This window comes from Prionailurus bengalensis, chromosome C1, assembly GCF_016509475.1.
Source record: "Prionailurus bengalensis isolate Pbe53 chromosome C1, Fcat_Pben_1.1_paternal_pri, whole genome shotgun sequence".
NCBI classification, from domain to species: Eukaryota; Metazoa; Chordata; class Mammalia; order Carnivora; family Felidae; genus Prionailurus; species Prionailurus bengalensis.
This window is the reverse complement of record NC_057345.1, coordinates 7,927,150-7,946,673: the sequence shown is the minus strand read 5'-3', so window position 1 is coordinate 7,946,673 and position 19,524 is coordinate 7,927,150. Positions and strand designations below refer to the sequence as shown.

General features: G+C 55.6%; 1 protein-coding gene across 1 annotated transcript; it reads left to right on the top strand.

Annotated features, from left to right (window-relative positions):
- The first annotated feature begins 1,687 nt into the window (after window positions 1-1,687).
- On the top strand, window positions 1,688-18,978 carry CC1H1orf127 (chromosome C1 C1orf127 homolog). The gene is given in 17 exon segments (XM_043578469.1): window positions 1,688-1,692; window positions 1,886-1,914; window positions 5,328-5,336; window positions 5,339-5,419; window positions 5,635-5,666; window positions 6,969-7,074; window positions 7,077-7,108; window positions 11,980-12,169; window positions 13,426-13,783; window positions 13,850-13,959; window positions 14,152-14,166; window positions 17,019-17,031; window positions 17,146-17,300; window positions 17,941-18,061; window positions 18,063-18,153; window positions 18,535-18,675; window positions 18,781-18,978. Coding segments are annotated over 17 exon segments (1,626 nt in total). The 3' UTR covers window positions 18,919-18,978.
- Window positions 18,979-19,524: the final 546 nt, after the last annotated feature.

Below are 19,524 nucleotides of genomic sequence, written 5' to 3'. Positions count from 1 at the left end.
AGGTTACAGGTGGAGGTGGTCGGGGAGGGTGTTCCATGGGGGGGAGACACTGAAGCTGAGACCTGCTGGATAAAGGGGAGCTGGCCATGTGAAGAATGAGGAACAGTGTTAAGGCAGAGGGAACAGTATGGGCAGAGGACCCGAGGGAGAGAAAGACGAGTTTGGCTGGACTATGGTGATGGAAGGGACAGAGAAGTGGGTGGGGCTGCATGGGCTGGGCAAGTGTTTGGATTTTTCCCAGGGGTAGTGGGGAGCTGTTGAACCATTCTCCGAAGGGACTGGCATGATCTCATATATTCAAGATCCTTCTTGGATGCCATCTGGAGACTGGTTGGGGGTGGGGTGGCATCAGGACACTGCAGACTGCTTCTTACCTCTAGCCTGTGCCCTCTACCTGGAGTCCTCACCTGAGTTGCAAAGCTCCAGGGATGCCCTGGCTTGCCCCTACTCAACTTTTCGGAGTCAAGTGACCGGTAAACAAGTTCCACAGGGTCTACTCATATCTTCTAAACCGTACCAGGCTATCACATGTCTGTGCTGTGAAGATTCAGCTCAGAGTCCCCATTTTCTCTACTGACTCTCCCAGAGCTTGTGTCGACAGCGATGGCCCTGAGGCCTGCCAGAAGTCAGATGTACCTCCTGTACCAGAAGGGGAACGTTACAGTGGGTTCCATATTGATTCAGGGTCATGTGTGTTCTAACACTGGCTCGATTTCTGACACTGTAATTTCTTTGGCTACGTGATGAGCTGGAAAATTATAGTAGGGATGTTTGGGCATCCGGTTCTACTGCTCTGGGACCATGGAGAAGTCGTTTTGTCTCTGGGTGACGGTAGTTATCATCATAAGAGCCGTCACCTTTAGGCACCACTCTCTACAACGAGCACCCTGTAAAGACCATAGTATGCACGCATTCGAGCTTTGCATCCACCCTATGAAGTTGTCACCACCATCGTTGTTGTTGTCATTGCCATCATCACCACCATCGTCACCATCATCACCACCATCATTGCCACCAACATCACCACCATCATTATCACCATCTTTGCCATCATCATCATCATCACCACCATCGTCACCATCATCACCATCATTGCCACTGTCAAAGCCATCATCGTCACCATCACTATCGTCATCACCTCACCACCACCATCGTCACCATCATCACCACCATCATTTCCATAATCACCACCATTGTCATCATACAATCAATTCACAGGAAGAAACTGAAACTAAGCAACCAGCGCGCGCACACACACACACACACACACACAGAAAAGAGGTGGGATTCAAACCAAGGTGCCCTAACCTGTTGGGATGAGCACTGAGTGTTGTATGGAAACCAATTTGACAATACATTATATGTATTAAAAAACAAGGTGCTCTGACCTCAGCGCTGTGCTCTCACCATTAAGTCCCATTTCTCCTTGTCTCCCCCCATGAAACACCACGGTTGGACTTCATGACGTCCAGGACCTTTGCCACTCAGTGTGGTCTCTGAACCAGTAGCACAGCATCACCCGGGAGCTTGACAGAATTGCCGAACCCCAGGCCCTACCTCGATGCTACACGGAATCAGAATCTGAATTTTAAAAAGACTCCCCCAGGTGATTTGTGGCACACTGACGTCTGAGAAACCCCACCCTAAGACGTTTGGCCTCTAACCTTCTCTGAACTAACACCTCCGCATGGGGTAAAGGGCCCCTTCAGGTTTGACAACATGACTCCTCCATGCCCCTACCTAACCGGTCCACTGAAGTGAGGCTGGGCCGAGAAATTCTTCCATCCTTCTCAGAAGTGTTTTCTTGTTCGACAGATAAGGTCAAGTGCCTCTGAGACTACATGGCCTGTGGATGCCCAGGAGAGATTGGGAGAGTTTGAGGCAGATGGCTGAGCAGAATTCTGCACTTGCCAGGTAGGGAACGGTTGTTGGCTGGGTAGGTCTTCGCCTAGGGAGAGATGCCTGCCCGGATACCTCATCCCAGGTGTCCCCTGTCCCCTGCCCGGGATGCTCCTCCTCCATTTCTCACCCCTGGTTCCTTCCTGTCACTCACATCTCCGCTCAAAGGCCACCTCCCCAAGAAGCCTCTTGACTCTCTGTCTAACATAGTCCCCGCCCACCCCCAGTCACAACCTCACCCTATTTGCCCCTCAGAACTCACCACTGTTTACAATGATCTTCTACGATTTTTTTAATAATCGTTTTTAAATTTACTTATTTATTTTGAGAGAGAAAGAGTGTGCACACGCAGGGGAGGGACAGAGAGAGACGGAGAGAGAGAATCCCGAGCAGGGATCCCACGTTGTTACCCTGTCGAGCCCAACGTGGGGCCCAATCCCACACACCACGAGATCATAACCCGAGCCGAAATCAAGAGTCAGACACTCAACTGACTGAGCCACCCAGGTGGGCGGCCCCCAAAGTTATCATTTATGACTTTTTGTTGTCTGTGCTCCCCCCACAGAGGGTAGCTCCGGGCAGGCAAGGCCCCCACGTTTCCGGTTTATTGCTGTATCTCCAGAACCGAGAACACGGCCTGGTACTTAGTAGACACTCAATAAACGTTTGTTGAATGAATAAACAACCTGAAGCCCTAGAAGAAACGCCCATCTGGTGCTGATATGTTTCAAAATCTAAATCACCCAGAAAAATAAATAGATGTGGGGCCAAAGGGCCCCAAAGGGCCAAAAGTTTTTTTTTTTTAATTTCGTTTTTAATGTTTATGTATTTTGAGAGAGAGAGAGACAGAGTGGGAGCAGGGGAGGGACAGAGAGAGAAGGAAACACAGAATCTGAAGCAGGCTCCAGGCTCTGAGCTGTCGGCACAGAGCCCAACGCGGGGCTCGAACCCACGAACCATGAGATCATGACCCGAGCCGAAGTCGGACGCTTAACTGACTGAGCCACCCAGGTACCCCAAAGGGGAAATTTTTACATATCTGAAGTGGGAAACCACTCAGGCTTGGTGAGGGAACTGCTTACCCGAAATAGCAGAACACAGGGGCATAGGATCACAGAAGCCTTTCAGCCGTGGGCTTGCCAACGGAAGTAGGAAGGGGGTGGGTACCACAGGTGATTACCGGGAACCTTCTGGAGGGAACAAGAGTAGAGAGATGTGCACATTGCCCGCTTTCCTCTGTGTCCTCCACCGTGGGCACCGCAGCACAGGCCCTAGAAATACCTCTTCTCTTTTGCACAGAAAGAGATATCGAGCAGAGAGGCTTTTCGATCTCTCTCAGAGACCGGGAAAATCTCCCAGGGCCCCCTTAAGGATTTTTAGGGAAATCTATAAAGCACTTTCTGGGACTGGTGGAGCCTAATTCTGTCCTGGGAGGGCCAGCTGCCCGATGGCCAGCCAACCCATGAAGTCTTGGGAGCGGCATTTATGTATTAAAAGGCCACTTTTCGAGGAGAAATGCCGTGGATACATTAAGCTGTCGCCTGTTCTTTGGAGAGCCATTATTAATGGAAAACAATAGATTAATAGTTTTAAAACGCTTGTTCAATAAGTAATTTTTATGGCTCTGGATAGAGCCCATTAAACATTTCTGTGTGTTATTATAAAGAAGTTTTAAGCGTAAAATCATAAAGTCAATAATCAGAGAATTAGTCACAGCGGCCAGCCACAGGCCATTAGTTTTAGGCACTGTCAGAGACACCTGTGGCTTTCGCTGGAGAGTTTTCCTTTCACGGCAGTGCTTAGCAGGGCCAGGTGGGGACAGAGAAATGACGGTGCCTGCTGCCTTCCATAAACTTGAGGGGACAGCAAGCAGGTGTGAGCAGCGGGATGCCAGGCAAATATTTACAAAGTGCAGACGTGAATGCAAAACTAAAATGATCCAGGTCAATTTGCACATCCAGGCTGCGACACTTTATTTCCCCAGTGATCTCCTACCTTTCAGAGCCGCCCTCTGCCAGAGGCACGGCCTTGATCTCTTGCTAAAGATAGAGGTGGAGGCTGCATGCTTTTAAAAGGAACACATGTCACCAGAGAATCCCCCGCATAAAGGCTTCCAGGACTGTTTTCTGAAATAGTGTCTCCATCTTCCACCAAATACAGAATTGAGTCAAGAATTTGAAAATGAAACTGTGAGCTTTAAAAAAATTTTTTTAAATGTTTATTCTTGAGAGAGAGAGAAAGAGAGAGAGAGAGCAGGGAAGAGGCGGGGGTGGGGGGGTGGGGGGGTGGGGCAGGGAGCGGGACGCAGAATCCCAAGCAGGCTCCAGGCTCTGAGCTGTCAGCACAGAGTCCGACACGGGGCTCGAACCCACAAACGGCGAGACCATGACCTGAGCCGAAGTCGGATGCTCAACCGACGGAGCCACCCAGGCGCCCCCAAACTGTGAGCTTTTAAAAGTGACTTTAAAACAAAATCATGACAAAAGGAACACAAGATAATTATGGAAACTAGAGAAAACCCGAAGAAAACAATAAAAGGGACCCGTAATCTCTCTACCCAGGACGTGGGCCTCATTGAGAAGATGACATTGGCACAAAGACTTGAAGGAGATGGGGGAGTGAGCCGTGCAGGTTTCTAAAAGAAGGGAGCTCCAGGCAGAGGACTCAGTCAGTGCAAAGGCCCTGAGGCAGAAGGACGCCTGGCTTGCTTGCAAAAGGGCAGAGAGGCCAGGGTGGCTGGAGCGCAGGGAGGGAGGTGAGGAAGTAGAAGTGGAGGTCAGGGAGGTGAGGGGCAAATCACGTGGGGCCTTCTAGGACCTTGGCGTTTCCTCGGGGTGAAAAATGGGGGTTTGAGCAGAGGCGGGACATGATCTGACCGAGTGTGGAAAAAGAAGCAAACGGCTGCTATGTGGAGTACAGACCGTTAGGGGCTCAGGAGGTAAGGGAGGTGGTTGCTACAGAAACCCAAGCCGGGGACCAGAGTGGGGAGAAGGAGTGAGCTTCTAGATATGTTTCGAAGGTAGAACCTTTAGGATTCCCTGCTGCTCTGTACCTTTTCAGCCCTGCCCTATTCCTACTGTTTTTCTCTACCCCAGATAAGGGACTTCGAGGTTTACATCTGGGTGTCTGAGATTTCTGAGATTCCACTTGTAGAAAAGTGGCCTCTAGGGGCGCCTGGGTGGCGCAGTCGGTTAAGCGTCCGACTTCAGCCAGGTCATGATCTTGCGGTCCGTGAGTTCGAGCCCCGTGTCGGGCTCTGGGCTGATGGCTCAGAGCCTGGAGCCTGTTTCCGATTCTGTGTCTCCCTCTCTCTCTGCCCCTCCCCCGTTCATGCTCTGTCTCTCTCTGTCCCAAAAATAAATAAACATTGAAAAAAAAAAAGTGGCCTCTACAGGCTCAACCACACTTCTGTCCTTTGCTTATCGTAGGGACCTGGAGGGCCCCAACCACCTGAATTCTTTTCTTACCCAATGTGGCTACTTCCTGTATCCTGATCCTGACGGTGACTTTGTTTTCGTTTGCTTTTTTTAATTGATTAAAACTTTTTTTTAATGTTTATTTTTGAGTGAGAGAGAGAGAGAGAGAGAGAACGAGCAGGGGAGGGGCCGAGAGAGCAGACAGCAGAGAGCCCGATGAGGGGCTTGAACTCACGAACGGTGAGATCATGACCTGAGCTGAAGCCAGACACTCAACCGACTGAGCCACCCAGGCGCCCCGGTGACTTCATATTTTGAGCTCGATACTCAGCCTGCCTCGTGCAGAAGGAGGTGGGCTTGGGAAAGATCAGGCTTTGCTGATGTCTTTTGGGAAGCTTCCACTCAGGGAGACAAAAAGAGCTAAATATGAGTGCAGACCTCAAGAAAGGGAACATTGTATCATTATTCCTTCCTAGACACAGAGTGGGGAGAGACAGAAGAGAGGGGCCAAGCCCAGGCTCTGACCTCTCAGAGTTTGGGGCACAGACTGCCAGGCGCGTGAACCTACATCAGAGACTGCCTCCTCCAGGAAGTCTTCCTGATAGTTGATCACCCCTGTGCCTTGAACCTGCTTCTATCATGGCACCTGCTGCCCTGATTAGTAACAAATCTCCTCCCACAGCTGTCTCTGGCTGGATCTGGGGTGCCTTGGGCGGGGTGGGAGGGGGTGGGGCATGCCCACAGCGTTGGCCTGTGGGCCTGGCACATAGTTGGGGCTTAATCAGTGCTTAATAAAGTGAATAAGTGGTGCGGCCAGATTCGCAGAAGTTGATTGGCCTTGGCGCTGATGGAGCATAAGCCTCAGGGCCCCTCACTTGCACCGGCCCCTTAGGTGCTCACAAGACCATGACTGTAACGCTGGCAAAAGAGACTTTTATATTCTTTTTCCTAAAGAGGCCCTTCCCCCAAATTGCCTGAGCTCCAGGCGCCGCACGGCCTGGACCCTGCCCAGGGAAGGTGCAGAGAGGCGGGATTTGGGGGCTGGGGTCCGAGGGCTGGGCTGATGCCAGTCGGTGGGGGAGCGGACTCTTTTCCCTGACCGAGCCCAGAGTGTCTCCCGAGGGGGTCGCGGTGGGGGGGAGCGATCCCAGGACCTAACCTTTCCTTCTCTTTCTCTTCCTTTCTTCAGTTGCTCCCTCTTCCCACCAACCCGTTGGCTTAGTCACTGACCTACTCTGAGCCTCACCTGCCTCATCCATCAAATGGGAGCAGGGAAGCCTACTTTAGGAGTCATCTGTGGCGGTCGAGGAAGGTCAGGCATGAGCAAACATTTGGTGCCTGTCAGGGGATGTTCGGGCACAAGCTCTGGTCCTGTCTGCCCAGGCTTGGCCTTCCTGAAATCTGCAAACGTTCCCAGCCCCGAGGGCTTCCCGGTGGGGGCTGCAATGTGGGAACCCAGAAGCCAGACCCAGGTTCCCAGGCCCCACAGCCTCGGTCTCCCTTCCCAGCCCTCTTCCTGACACCTTCCCGGCTGCCAGCCAGTTGACGTGAACCGTACTTGCTGTGAATAGTCACTGACCTATAATTGCAGCCCTGTGAACTGTGTTTTCCTCTTCCATTTGCACGCATGAATTTTGCCCTCCTTCCAGAAAGCAAAATTACAGGTTGAAAATCAGAATATTTCAAACAGGGGTGAGAAGGTTGGAGCAGAGTGTCTGCTTCCTCATGAAGTGTCCAGTGTTAACGTCCAGGCTGGACCAGGGGGCGTCTACTGTGGGCCCACGTTCGTTCAAGTAACAGGCTCAGAGGGCCCAGGGGACACGGTGGGGCAACATCCCAGACTGGGCTTCTCTCCAAAGGCCACGGCTGCTGAGCCTTCAGACGTAGTCCGGCAGAGAGGTGGCAGCTGGAGACGCACCGTGGCCTTGCTCTCCCGCAGGCATTCGTGGGCACCGGCCGGGTGCCCGGTCCCCCTGGGCTTTGTCTGAGCGAGTTGGGATGGGATGCGGGGGGGCAGGTGTGTTCAAGGCGTCTGAACTAGCTGGCACGGGGGCCAGCGGGAGCACTGGGGCTGTCACCGAAGCTGCAACATTGTGCCCTCGTGTTCTCGATTGAAAAAAAAAAAAACGTCTGGTCTGGATACCCCTTCTTGACTGGGGTGAAGTCAAGGAATTGTAGTCTTTTAGCCATAAAAGGACCTCAGATACAATCAGGTGCAGTGTCCCTACTTTAAAGACCAGGAAGTGGAGGTTCCCCCCAAGGTGAGCTCCTTCCCTGCTTTGTGGGCTCCTTGCGTCAGCTCGTCAGCTTTCTCTCTAGTCCTGCGGGAGTCTCTGTGAGCTAAACAAGACTTGGATGGGTGGGTGGTTACAAATGCAAATGCCTAGGGGGGGCCAAACCCGCCCCAGAAATGAGTGTGCCAGGCTCAGGAGGCAGCACAGAATTGTACTCGTGTCTTTATTTAGCAAATACTTTCAAGGCACCTGCTCTGTGCTGGGCACTGTTCTAACTCCTTTGCAAATATTAACTCACTGCATCTCCATAGCGATTCTGAGCAATGGGTGCTATGATTATTGCCATCCTCCAGATGGGAGAATGAAGCGGAGGGATTAGGAGGCATGTGGAGGAGGCGGGCTGTGAGCCAGGCAGAGCTGTGGCGGGGCCACAGCTGAGGCGGGCACAGGCTCCCACCCTCCCTGCTCCCCCCGCCCCCCCCCCCGGTCCCTCCCCCACTCAGAAAGGCAGCCTCCACTCCACCCCAGCCCCATCTGGCCAGCCTTTCCAACTTTTCACGAGAAACTGGAAATCCGTAATTGTATGTGAGCTCTTCTGATGTTAAAAAGTTGACTTTAATCTTGTAAACATGAAGTGGCTCCAGAAGGGAGCCCCACTTCTGGGGTGCCCCCAGGCCCGGTGACCTGAACTCCTCCTGGCTTGGGGCTTGGGCTAATGGGCAGACTGCTTGGCTATTCCTCTGCCTCCCAGTCTTAAGGAGCAGGACTTTCTCTGCCCACCTGCCTGGTGTTGGTCCTCCTAAGAATCTACCCCAGGATCCCCAAGCTTTGCCCACAGGTGATGACTTTTGAAGTTTCCGGGACGGGTCACTTCTCCCCCTGCACCGGGTCTGTAATTCTGGGAGCCGCCGCCAGGGGGACGGTGTGGCCAGAGTCACCGGCACCGGGCCGGGTTATTGAGAAACGCAGGACCCGCCTCTGGCCCAGGCGCCTGCTTTGCCTCCAACGGTCTTCCTTAGAAGCCGCGATGTCCAGCTTCCTTCACCAAGTGAGGTGTGGGAGCCCGCAGTGGCCCCACGTCCCAAAACATGGACACAGAGAGGTGGGCAGCAGGCACGAAAGAGAAGACGGGTCTCTGCTGCCCTGGCCCCCCTCCCCCCCACTGAGAACCTCATCGAATTGACTGATTCATTCCCGGTGACTTCTGCAGCCTCTGCTTCCGTGCCTGCACCTTGAACTTGCATTAAGTTTTAATTAAAGCCGTTTCACCGGCCTTGCCCTTGGCTAAATGCAGCTGTGGGCACAGGGCACATAGATATTTAATACTCTGCCTCTCCCCGCTGAAGGCGCAGGGTGCCCAAGGGTGTACCCGAGCCGTGCCCGCTAGCAGCGATCCGCGCTCTTGCTTAAGTGTGCCCACAGGCCCCGAGCGGGAGGCCGGCAATAACTATTCATTGCCCTGGGTTAAGTGTGCCCAGGGGCACCCGTAAACTCAATGCAGTGATTAGCGATTGCTCCCAGTGAAGGCTGCCCGAGGTCCTGCGGAATGTCCTCGGCCCTAAATATAGCCTCCGCGTGGGGCCTTAAAGGGCAAGGTGCCGATCGCAAGTTCCCCTCCTGGAAGCAGAATAGCTTCTCTCCTTAAAGCCTGGCCTCCGAGGGCTTCCCTGCCTTATTCCAGGTTGCAGCGGAGAGACGGGACGCGGGAGTAGCGGGCGGGCTCTGGTGGGGGCCCAGGGAAACGTCGCACCCTCTTCATTGCTCTCACCACACCCCGTTCCAGCGTCTCTGCTGCCCAAGTGAAGGCGGCACCTCCAAGGACAGGGAGACCCAGGGGCTCGCGGGGCGTCCTGAGGGCCAAGGGGGAGCAAGGCTGGGCCACCGAGGAGGCCGCGCCAGCTGGGGTCTCCTCCCACCTGCTTCTTTTTGCTATTATTATTTCCATCCTATAGATGGGAGAATGAAGGCCCAGTCTGTCCCTGCCTCTGGAGGAGTTGGGGGTGGGCTGGGGAGGGTGTTGTTGAGGCCACTCCGTCCCCGGGCCTCCCCTCCCCAGCTTGTCGGGGCAGGCGTCGGTCAGGTGCTGTCCGAGGGACCCTCCGTGGGTCTGTGACTCCCTCCCTGCCCAGGTCTGAAGCACACGAAAGGGGGCTGCAGCAAGGAGAGAAAAGTGGGAGAAGAGCTGGAGTGGAGGCTGAGACCATGGCTGCAACAGGGGCTCCAGGGAAGGTTCTCTGCTCTGCCCTCACCGGCACCTTCCTCCCCATCTGCGAAATGGACAGAATGGTGCCCCCCCCCCCCCCATGGGGCGGCTACAGGGCTCATGGGCGGTATGGCGACCAGCCATCCCGGTCTGCCTGGGGCTTCCCTGAAAGTCCCACCGCAGGGGAACCCTCTCGGCCCCCGGGGAGCCTGGGGTGGGTGGGTCACGCCTAAGTACGGTACCCGTGGCGGGCCCGCCAGGCCCGCCGCCGCACTCTCTCCACCCTTCACTGCTGGACCCGAGAAGGGAGGAGAAAGGGCAAGGGAGGAAAACAGGTAGGAGGGCCCGAGAGACGGCGCTGATGGGAAGTGGGTCCCGAACCGTGTCTGTGCCGTGCCCACCCGCTCTTGGCCCCACCAGCTGTGCCTGGGATCCCAGCTGCCCCCTTGGCCGGCCCCAGGGTGGCAGCTGAGGCAAGACATTTTCCCTGGGTCTGTTGACACTTGAGTCCCAGAACATAAATGATTTTCTTGTCTTAATGAGCAAACAACCCAGCCGGCAACGCTCTCTCGCCGGCGTCCTGCTGAGGTAATTGCCACGCTTATGTGCTCAGGCAGAAATGTTTACTCGCTCACCTTTGCTAACCGCTTGCCAGGAACCCTTGCTCTCTCTTTGTTCGCAGTCTCCCTGACACTGCCCCTGGGAAGCGCCAGTGGCCAGGTAGGCGGGGCAGGAGCAAAACGTTCTAGAAGGCTCTGCCAGGCCCGGCGCTCAGGGACACTCCAAGGCAGGAGGCTCTGACTTCTGTTTTCCTTTGGACGGGCCTGGTGGACAGTGCCAACTTTTCTTGGGCTCGTGTCTTGGCAGCTGAAGCTGGATGCTTCGCTTGGTGCCCTCCGGGCAGAGCCCTGAGGCCATCCGGGAGGAACTCTGAGGAGGGGTCCCGGCTTTGGGTGGGAGGCTGGCCAGGAGGCTTCCGAGGTCCGTCTCATGCTATGACTCTCTCCGAAAAGTCTCCAGTGATGGGGAGCTCATTCCTTTGCGAGGCCGCCTGGTTCCACAGGGCACGCGCTTCCCTCCGGCTGATCCTAAGTCTGTTCTCAGCAGCCTTCTGGAAGGACCTGGCCCTTTCTCCGTTTTACATCCTTTCGAGTATTCGAAGTCAGCTAGCTTTCCCTTCCTCGAGTCGCCCCTGAATTCCTCCTGCCAGTCCTTCTAGGATGGGGTCTGGGGACTCCCTCCTGTCCGCCCCCCCCCCACCATCCAAGCGCCCACCTTTATTCAAGACCCCCGTCGGCGATGTCCACGAGCACACTGCAAATGGATCGGAGCACAGGACCCCAGTTGTGCCTGGCTGGACGGAGTATGGGCTGCCTGGTCGGCATCCGTCGCCCGTAGGGGTAACAGCACATCCATTCTTTCTCGTGTGTGCTGCACAACGTTCCTACTACGGGCCAGCAGCTCCTGCAAGGTGCCTGCTTCCCTCCGATGTAAGGAGTGCAAGCGTCTAGGTTGCCTTCCTCCCCGACTGGCCTGCTGCCCTGCCTCCTGGTCCCGCCCTCCCCCCCCTTGGCCCTGTCACCTTCCCAAGTGTCCCCTTAGTGCGCCTTCTCCTGGGCCCCCTAGCTACCGCGTCTCCTTGGCCTGACTGTCCTGCTTCTTCAGACCCCATGACTGCCGTTCCTTCGAGGGTTGCTCCTGGCTTCTCTGAAAGATGCCAGGCACGGAGACCACCGCTGTCATCGCCCGAAGGCCAAGGCGAGACCTTCTTCCGAGGCGGGAGGTCAGTGGCGAGCGTCAGTCCCGCCAGGCTGGGGGGTGGGGGGCGGATCTCGTGGCCTAGCGCCCTCGGAGCCGCCGTTGGGGGGCAGCTACGAGGCCTCAAAGAGCAGTTTGCCGCCCCTCCGGTGCCAATTCAAAGGTCCACCTGGGAGACCGGCCAGATTTAGGCAGGCAGCTTAGAAAATTGGGCTCCATTAGCGTAAAGTGCTCCGCACGGCAGATGAGGGGCTCCTGTAATCACGCACTCAGCCCGTCCTGATCGCGGTGGCAGGAGCGTAATTATCATCTCTTTAAATAGCCCAAAGTTGCCGTGTAAGAGAAGATGGCTCACGTGACATTTGCTCGGAGCTCGGTTCCTGCTAAAAATATCCGGGCTAAATAATATTTCCTGGTGGCACTGGAGCAATGGTCCCTGACCTGAGCTGGGTGACACTTGGGGGTTTAGGCCGCAGGCCAGTCCCCTGTGGAGGGAGTTTGCTTCTGGAAGTTCAGAGGCCACTGCGGGGGGGGGGGGGGGCGGGGGGCGGGGGGGACACTTCTGCCTCACCAGGTGCTCAACACCTCCGAGGGTCTCCTGCCACTCTAACTGGTGAACGGCTTCTATGCCTGTTTTCTAGAAGATGCTTGCCCACCGGGTAAGACCCAGGAGCGCCCCTAAATCCACCCTTTCTGGATTCGTCTCTGTCTCGTCCCGTCCCGTCTGTGTTCCTCCCTCCTCTGGACACCTTATCCCCAGGGCCCCACCCCACTTCGCCTCTTCGTCACCCCAGCCTTGACTGTGCCTCCCTGGATTGCTTGGGACAGAGAGACTTTTGCTGTTCCGGAAGGTATGAATGTGTATGGAGTACGGGTTGGGTGTAGAGTATGGATGAAAAGCGAAATCTTCTACTAGAGGCCTCCAAACCCGGGGACTCTTCTCTCCTGGGAGGTCCCGTGATCGGCTCCAGGGGGCCTGAGAATAAAGACAGCAGAAGGTCTGCACCTGTCAGCAGGCCCTCTGGGGCTCCGCGATCCCTCAGTGGTTGGGAACCCGATCCAGACCGTGTACGTAATAACTACTTCGTTCAGCCTGGGGTGTCATATAGAGAGGCCTGGAACCTGGATGAGTACTTCCTACCTCTGGGAAGTTTAAATTCTAAGGAACTCTGTTTGCAACATTGGGTGGATCAAAGGCTTCATCCTGTGTGGGTAGATCAGAAAGGACTAAGACTTGACATCTGATAGAATTTTGTCGTGGCCCAAAGTTCACGATGGAGCTCTGGTGATTTTAAGGCGCTGGGGAGGGGCCTCGCCAAGCCCCCAAACACCTCTTTCCTTATCCATGATGCTTGAAGCCCTTTATTTGGAGACAGGTGCTTTCATTTAGCCACTGCAGCGCGGGCTTTTTTTTTTTTTTTTTTAATTTTTTCTTAACGTTTATTTATTTTTGAGACAGAGATAGAGCATGAATGGGGGAGGGTCAGAGAGAGAGGGAGACACAGAATCTGAAACAGGCTCCAGGCCCTGAGCTGTCAGCACAGAGCCCGACGCGGGGCTCGAACCCACGAGCTGTGAGATCGTGACCTGAGCTGAAGTCGGACGCTTAGCCAACTGAGCCACCCAGGCGCCCCCGCAGCGCGGGCTTAAAACGCCCCCATGAGGAGGGCGACACACGAAATTCTTGCTAAAGTGTAAACAATTGATCCGAGCTTTGTTTCTTAAGAGCAGCTTTGGTGAGGAAGGGGCACCAGGTCGCTGAAGCTAAAGGCGGTCTCCGTGGAGACATTTCTGCAGCTTCCGAGGGGCAGGCTTGCTCCTGGCATCTGCTTCCTTATGGGCCTTCCCGGATGGTGGGGTCCGTCCCTGGGTCTTGGGGAGGGCCTGTTTCTTTCCTTCCGCCCAGCCACCAAGTAATCTCAGGTCGCCGATCAGGAAGCGCACTGTGCTGGCCACGGGACATCAACCCCCACTGAGGTCCTGGAACCGCCTTTTTGTCTGCATACCTGCGAAGTGTGTATTTTTCTGTGTCCCGTGACCTTCCCCATTCCAGAGTCAGAGGCCTTACTCGACATCCCAACGCAGAGACTGGGTCTGGTCAAAGAAGGTTGCCACGTGGAGGAAATCCTGAGCTTGGTGGCAAGGGTGCTGTGGGTCCAGTTCAGCATCCGTCATGACAGCCGTCCTCGCGTCTTCTGGAAGCCCCTCCTCCTTTGGGCCACTGATGCCACGTGGAATCAGAGACCTGGAAGGCGGGGCTGTGGGGCCAGCTGAAGACGGACCTTGGCCACTTGTGCCCCTGGGGCCTGACACTCCTGCCAGGGCGCCCCCCCCCCCAGGTGGACGGCGGCCGTGGGGTACAGGATGCACCCGGCCACGCGCAACTCACTCTTCGTCGCCCCACAGCAATGCCAGGAGGCCCAAGAAGCCTCTGGAATGCAGGCTGTCTGTAGGGTAGCCCTGGAACGGGCGAGATGGCTGCCCCCGTCCCCCGGACCGTGGAGAGCTCCTCCCAGCGTGTGGGTGAGCGAGTCACCATGGGGGTGCGCCTCCCGGTAACAGGACACGTCACCCGAGCCCTCTTTCCCTGGCCCTGTGATTCCTTCTCCTGTGACAAGCCTTCCCTTTCTGGGCCTGCCAGGTCTCACACCCGGCGGTAAGCGGCGTCGGGCACGCTGGCTGCAAGTGGTCCGGGAACAGGAGGGGCCTGGGAGCTGAGTGGTGATGTGGCCACGGGCCCTGGACTCAAACTGCCAGGGCGTGGGGAGGGGCACATCAACTTCTCAGCTGGTTGCAGGACCTCGGCGAGTCACTTAACCCCGCGGAGCCTCAGTGTTTTCATCTGCAGAATGGGAATACGGGTGCCCGTGGGGGAGGACGGGGTTAGGAGCTCAGCAGGGTTCCTAGCACGAGGTGATCCATTTTCATTTTGACCTGTGTGGGCTCCGTGCCTCCGCTCACTTACCAGACGGATCGGGCTCTTTGGCAAAGACGCGGTGCGGCTTCTTAATCCAGGACGAATGCTCTTCTAAGCATGGGGTGTGTCCTCTGTGCCAGGACGCCGGGACCCGCGTCTTGAAAGGGGTCTTCGGTGACGGCACGGCCACCAGACAACCTGCCATTTGCAAAACCACCAGGAGCAAAGCCCATTGAAATACAGCATAAGGAAATACACATAATTCGCAAATGATGTCGATCACTTTCATCTTAGACTTCACAACTGTCCTCAATAGAAGACAGACGTGAAGGAGATTTAACACAGATGTGCAGAGTGCAAGCATGCCCCGTTACCAGGATATGATGTTTCGGTGCTGCATAAAAATGTAATTATATTCAGAACTATATTTAAAGATTAAAAGGGGGACTGCCTACCACATCTAGCCCCAAACTCAGAATTAGAAACAAAGGAAAAAAGCGGGGTGGGGGATGAGCTCTAACAGCCTGCTAAGAATGGAAATGTTTCTTGAAAGTTTTTACACATTTTGGCTGTCTTTATTTTAACAGTTTCCTGCAGCAATGACATTGATTTTTGGAAAGGGAGGGCTAGATCTTTATCTGACACATATTCACTAAGCACTTGCCTGTGGGAGGGGCCTGTATGAGGCTGGTGGGGGGGGGGGTGGGAACAGAGGCCACCGGGTCCACAGCCCTTGCTCTCCGGCAGCGTCCAGTCTGGAAGCAGGAGGAAAGAAATGTCCAGAGAGTTATAAGGGAGGGCAGGCAGGCCTGGGGGAGAGGACAAAGACCAGATGACCTTTGCCCCTGGCTTTGAAGAGAGGGTAGATTCTCTAGTAAATAAAATACAAAAACAACTCAGCAATGGCAATAACATCTTAGGAAGACTTTTTGGCCTCTCCGGAAAGACTTACACGGGGAAAGAATGTTCTCTGCCTCATTTTATTAATTTAACATCAGCAGCCAGAATGAATCTCCCCTCTCCCTGGCTCCCAGCGTACCTTCCCTGCACCTCCCCTGTAGCTTCTAGGTTTTTCTATGCTTGTTACGGTTATCGGTGCACAATCCTGTGTCTCCCTCTCGTATGGGAACTCTCTGAGGCCAAGGACTGTGTCCTGTTCTGCATTTTATCCTTCAAGGGACTACCACACCGCCTTCCCCTTGGTAAGCACTTAATAGATGCCCGTTGGACTATGTTTTCACCAGGAATTTTAAAAACACGTTTCGGACAAAGAACATTTCTCTGTGAAAATATATGACTAATGAGCTGGGATATTAATGTACCAGGATTGCCTAAGCACTCAGTGGTTACAGAGTCTTTTCCATCCCCGCCCCCCCCCCACCCCCTCCAGAGTGAAATATAGGAGAAATCCTGATTATTTAATATCACAGATGTCAAGGGCAGTGGAAGCAATGGGCTGTCCAGCTTGGAGACGAGAAACCAGGAGGGTGGTTAAGAGAAAGCTGTTTGACATTTTAAAGCAGAGGTTCTGACAAAAATGCCTCTAGGGGTCAGGCAGGGAGTATAAATGAGTGAGGGGAAGAGAGCCGGTGGCCCAGGTGACAGTGCTGAAGGCCAGGGAGAGGACACTGGTGGAAATGCCGGTGAGCGGGCAGACCCCGGGCCCCGCTAAAGAGAGGAAGTAGTTCTGCTTAGCTGCAGCCCATCCCTGCCTCGTCAGGGAGGCAGGCCAATGCGGCCAAATCTTCTGTTTTCCCAGGAGAAGCTGCTTACATTTTCTCAGTTCATCTAAAAAAATATTTAAAACGCGGGGCACCTGGGTGGCTCGGTCAATAAAGCGTCCAACTTCAGCTCAGGGCGTGCTCTCACGGTTCGTGGGTTCGAGCCCCGCGTCGGGCTCTGTGCCGACAGCTCCGAGCCTGGGGCCTGCTTCCGATTCTGTGTCTCCCTCTCTCTCTGCCTCTCCTCCGCTCTCACTCTGTCTCTCTCTGTCTCAAAAATAAAGCAACATTAAAAAAATAATTAAAAAAAAAAAGAAAATAAAAAAATATTTCAACCCCTCTGCAGGCTAAACCAAACGTGTCTGAAGGCATAAGCCAGAACCAGCAAGCTCTAACCCAGCAGTTATCAACACGGGGTGTATTTGTGCCTCCCGGGGGGACGTTTAGCGATGTCTGGAGATATTTCTGATGCTATCAGCATCTGGTGGGTAAAGGGCAGGGGTGTTGCTGGACATCCCACAGTGCTCAGGAGCCTTTGTCACAGCAGAGAAGGATCTGGCCCAGGATGTCAACAGTATCGAGGCAGAGTCTGCTTCTGTGTGGTTCTTGGGGCTGGGCCCACGTATTTGGCCTCGACTAGCTCACAGATGCAACCGGGAGGTGGCATCATACAGGGGTGGGGACTTGGGACCGGCTGGTCTTTACAGAAAACTTAAAATTCTGTGATTCAGTTTCAAAAAGAGATTTTGACATTCCGATATGCTCAAAAAGGACTCCAGGTTGAAGGTCTGTGAAATTCAGCCGGTGGAGGCAGTTCCTAACCCAGTGCTTGAATCTGAAGCTCCCAAGCCTCTGTTTTCCCGTCTGTAGGAAGGCGGCATGGGTGACCCTTTCACCAGTGGGCTGGGGAGAATCTTGGCTCTTTGGGAGAGCTGACTCCTGCTTCCTTTCTGGAAAGTTCTAGAAGGTTGTTGTCTGCTTGAACTGTCACTCTGAGGTCTGCTCCCCCTCCACCATCCCCAGGAGGGGACACCCTTCCAGCAGGAAGGCCACCTGCTTCCTCTCCCCAGTTCTAATCTGCGGGATCTGCCGCCATGGGTGGCCTCTGGGAAGGGCTTTGTCAGAGCTTTGCTCTCAAGCCCTCTGATGCCGGTCTGTCACCTGGCCTCGCTTCCTCTGAAGGGCTCCATCCTGGCGAGGTGTTGGTGGACCCAGCCAGGCATGAGACCCCCCCCCCCACTTTTACCACCATTATTCCAAAAGGAGCCGCGCTCTGACCTCCGCCCAAGTCTTCTCCTCAAATTCAGAACAGTCCCCAGAGAAAACAGGGCCCCCAAGAGCTCCCACCTGAGGTCCGCCCCCCTCCAGCTGTCCTGCCTGGTTCACAGCCCCCAGGGCCTTGAGACCAGGCAAAAGGAGGTGGCCGGTAGGGTCCGCAGCTGTGCACACAGAGGGGAACCAAGGCCTGCCTCAAAGACCTTGTGGCTGGAGCCTGGGGCCAGGCCTGGAGTACCAGCCTGAGGGCGCAGTTCCCACAGGCTGTCTCTGGCCTGCCGTCCTCAGCAGGGCCTAAGCTCACATCCCTTTATTTATGATGCACTTTCTCTCTCCACTGCTCTCTCGCTGAAGAAGGGACTTGGACCATTCCTGCAAATAGCAAAGCCTATGGAAGAAGAATGGTCCCCAGGTTCCCTCGAGGAAGGTGGACTTACCTGGACATGTCCCACCTTCAGCTGCTCTGTCCTTAGAGTCCATGGGAGCTGTCCAGGCCAGCCCCGGTCCCCTTGTCCAGTCTTCCCAGCCCCCACAGCCCTGACCATGCATTGTTCTCAGACATCTCCCCTCCTCAGCTCCTCTCTGGGGTCCAAACAGTCCAAAGTGTTCCCGGTCTCAAGGCCATCCATTTCCATGACATCTAGGAAGTATGAGGCCTGAGCAGAGCTTTGCCCGGCCACCAGGAAGTCCCCTCCTGCTGGGAATATTGTCAGGGGGGATGTGGCTGCCAGTTAGCCCGGCGAGGGGGACCTGGCCAGGCCAGCCAGGAGGTCCGGCCTTTGACGAGGTTGATGACCAGCCCAGCTGAAGAGGCCTTGGCTCCCTGTTGTTGCCCCAGAGAGCCCCAGAAGATGTCCTCCACAATGGAGGCCCCAGGGCCATCCAGGAAGGAGGCTAAGGGGCACCTCGGACCAGCCCAGGACACAGCAGGGCCAGGACTCGCCCCCCTGGCTGGGAATGGACACCACAGTCACTGCCCCGCCGTGAGCACTCCCAAGGCATGATGGCAGCAGCCAGGCCCAGTGCCCGTCTGAGGGCCCCAGGCTCCGAGCCCCCAGGGAGGCACAGGGTGGGCCCAGCAGGCCCCCGGCCAGTTCTTCCCGCTGAGCAGCTACCGGTCCAGGACAGCTCTTCTGGAGATTCCTCTGGCCTGCACCTCGAAGAAGCCGGCAGCTCCATTGGAGGCAGGGTAATAGTGAGCCTGAGGCCTCGAGTCAGCCCCTGGCCGGTGGAGCAGGCCGAGTGGGGCGTGGTACCTGCATCCAGCAAACTCAGAGCCCACGGGCCCCCACAGACATTTCCCGGTCCAGCCTGGCTGAACCTGGAGACCCTTTCTGTTGACCAGGGGATGCTCTAGCTGGAGCCCGCAGAACCCACATGGGCAACCAGTCCCGAAAGTCACAGGGCTTGTGAGCTTCAGAAAAATGTGGAGGGGCTTCTGAGAGGCCCCCTGGCTGGGGTGAGTCCTGGGAGCGGCCCAGGGGATGCCAAGTAAGAGGAATGGGGAGGACGATATATGGGCATGCCTCCCACCCGCCGGGACCTCCAGCACTGGTGTGCGTGCCCTCTCACTGTTAAATGTGGTGAAGCATGGGCCGGGGGTGGGGGGCAGCAGTTAGGGGGTAAGCGTGCAAGCTCTGTAGCGGGCTGCTGGGGGTCAAGTCTTGGTCTCTCCACTCTTTGGCTGTGTGACCTTGGGCGAGACACTAACCTCTCTGTGCCTCAGTGTCCTGATCAGTCAAATGTGGGGGTGGGGGGCGGGTGATAGTACTTGGGGCTGGGAGGACGTGGACGCGAAGCCTCGGGCGCAGGCCCCTGCACACAGCATGTACTCAGAACCCGTGAGCCATCCCTGGGGTCACCATTCCTGCCGTTCTGGCAAATCAGAGCAGCCAAACTGCTGGGCTCCCAGGCCCAGGTGGAGGGCGTGTTTGCTTGTTCCAGGAGAGCATAGAAGCCTCCAGCCACGGCTCAGACATTCTGGGGTGGGGGAGGGCTGGGTGATGATAAGATCCTACAGGGTGAGACGCCCTCCCCTGGGCCTCAGGGGCCGTGACCCTAGGTCTCTAAAGGACCCCATGAGAGGAGGACGGGGAGCCTT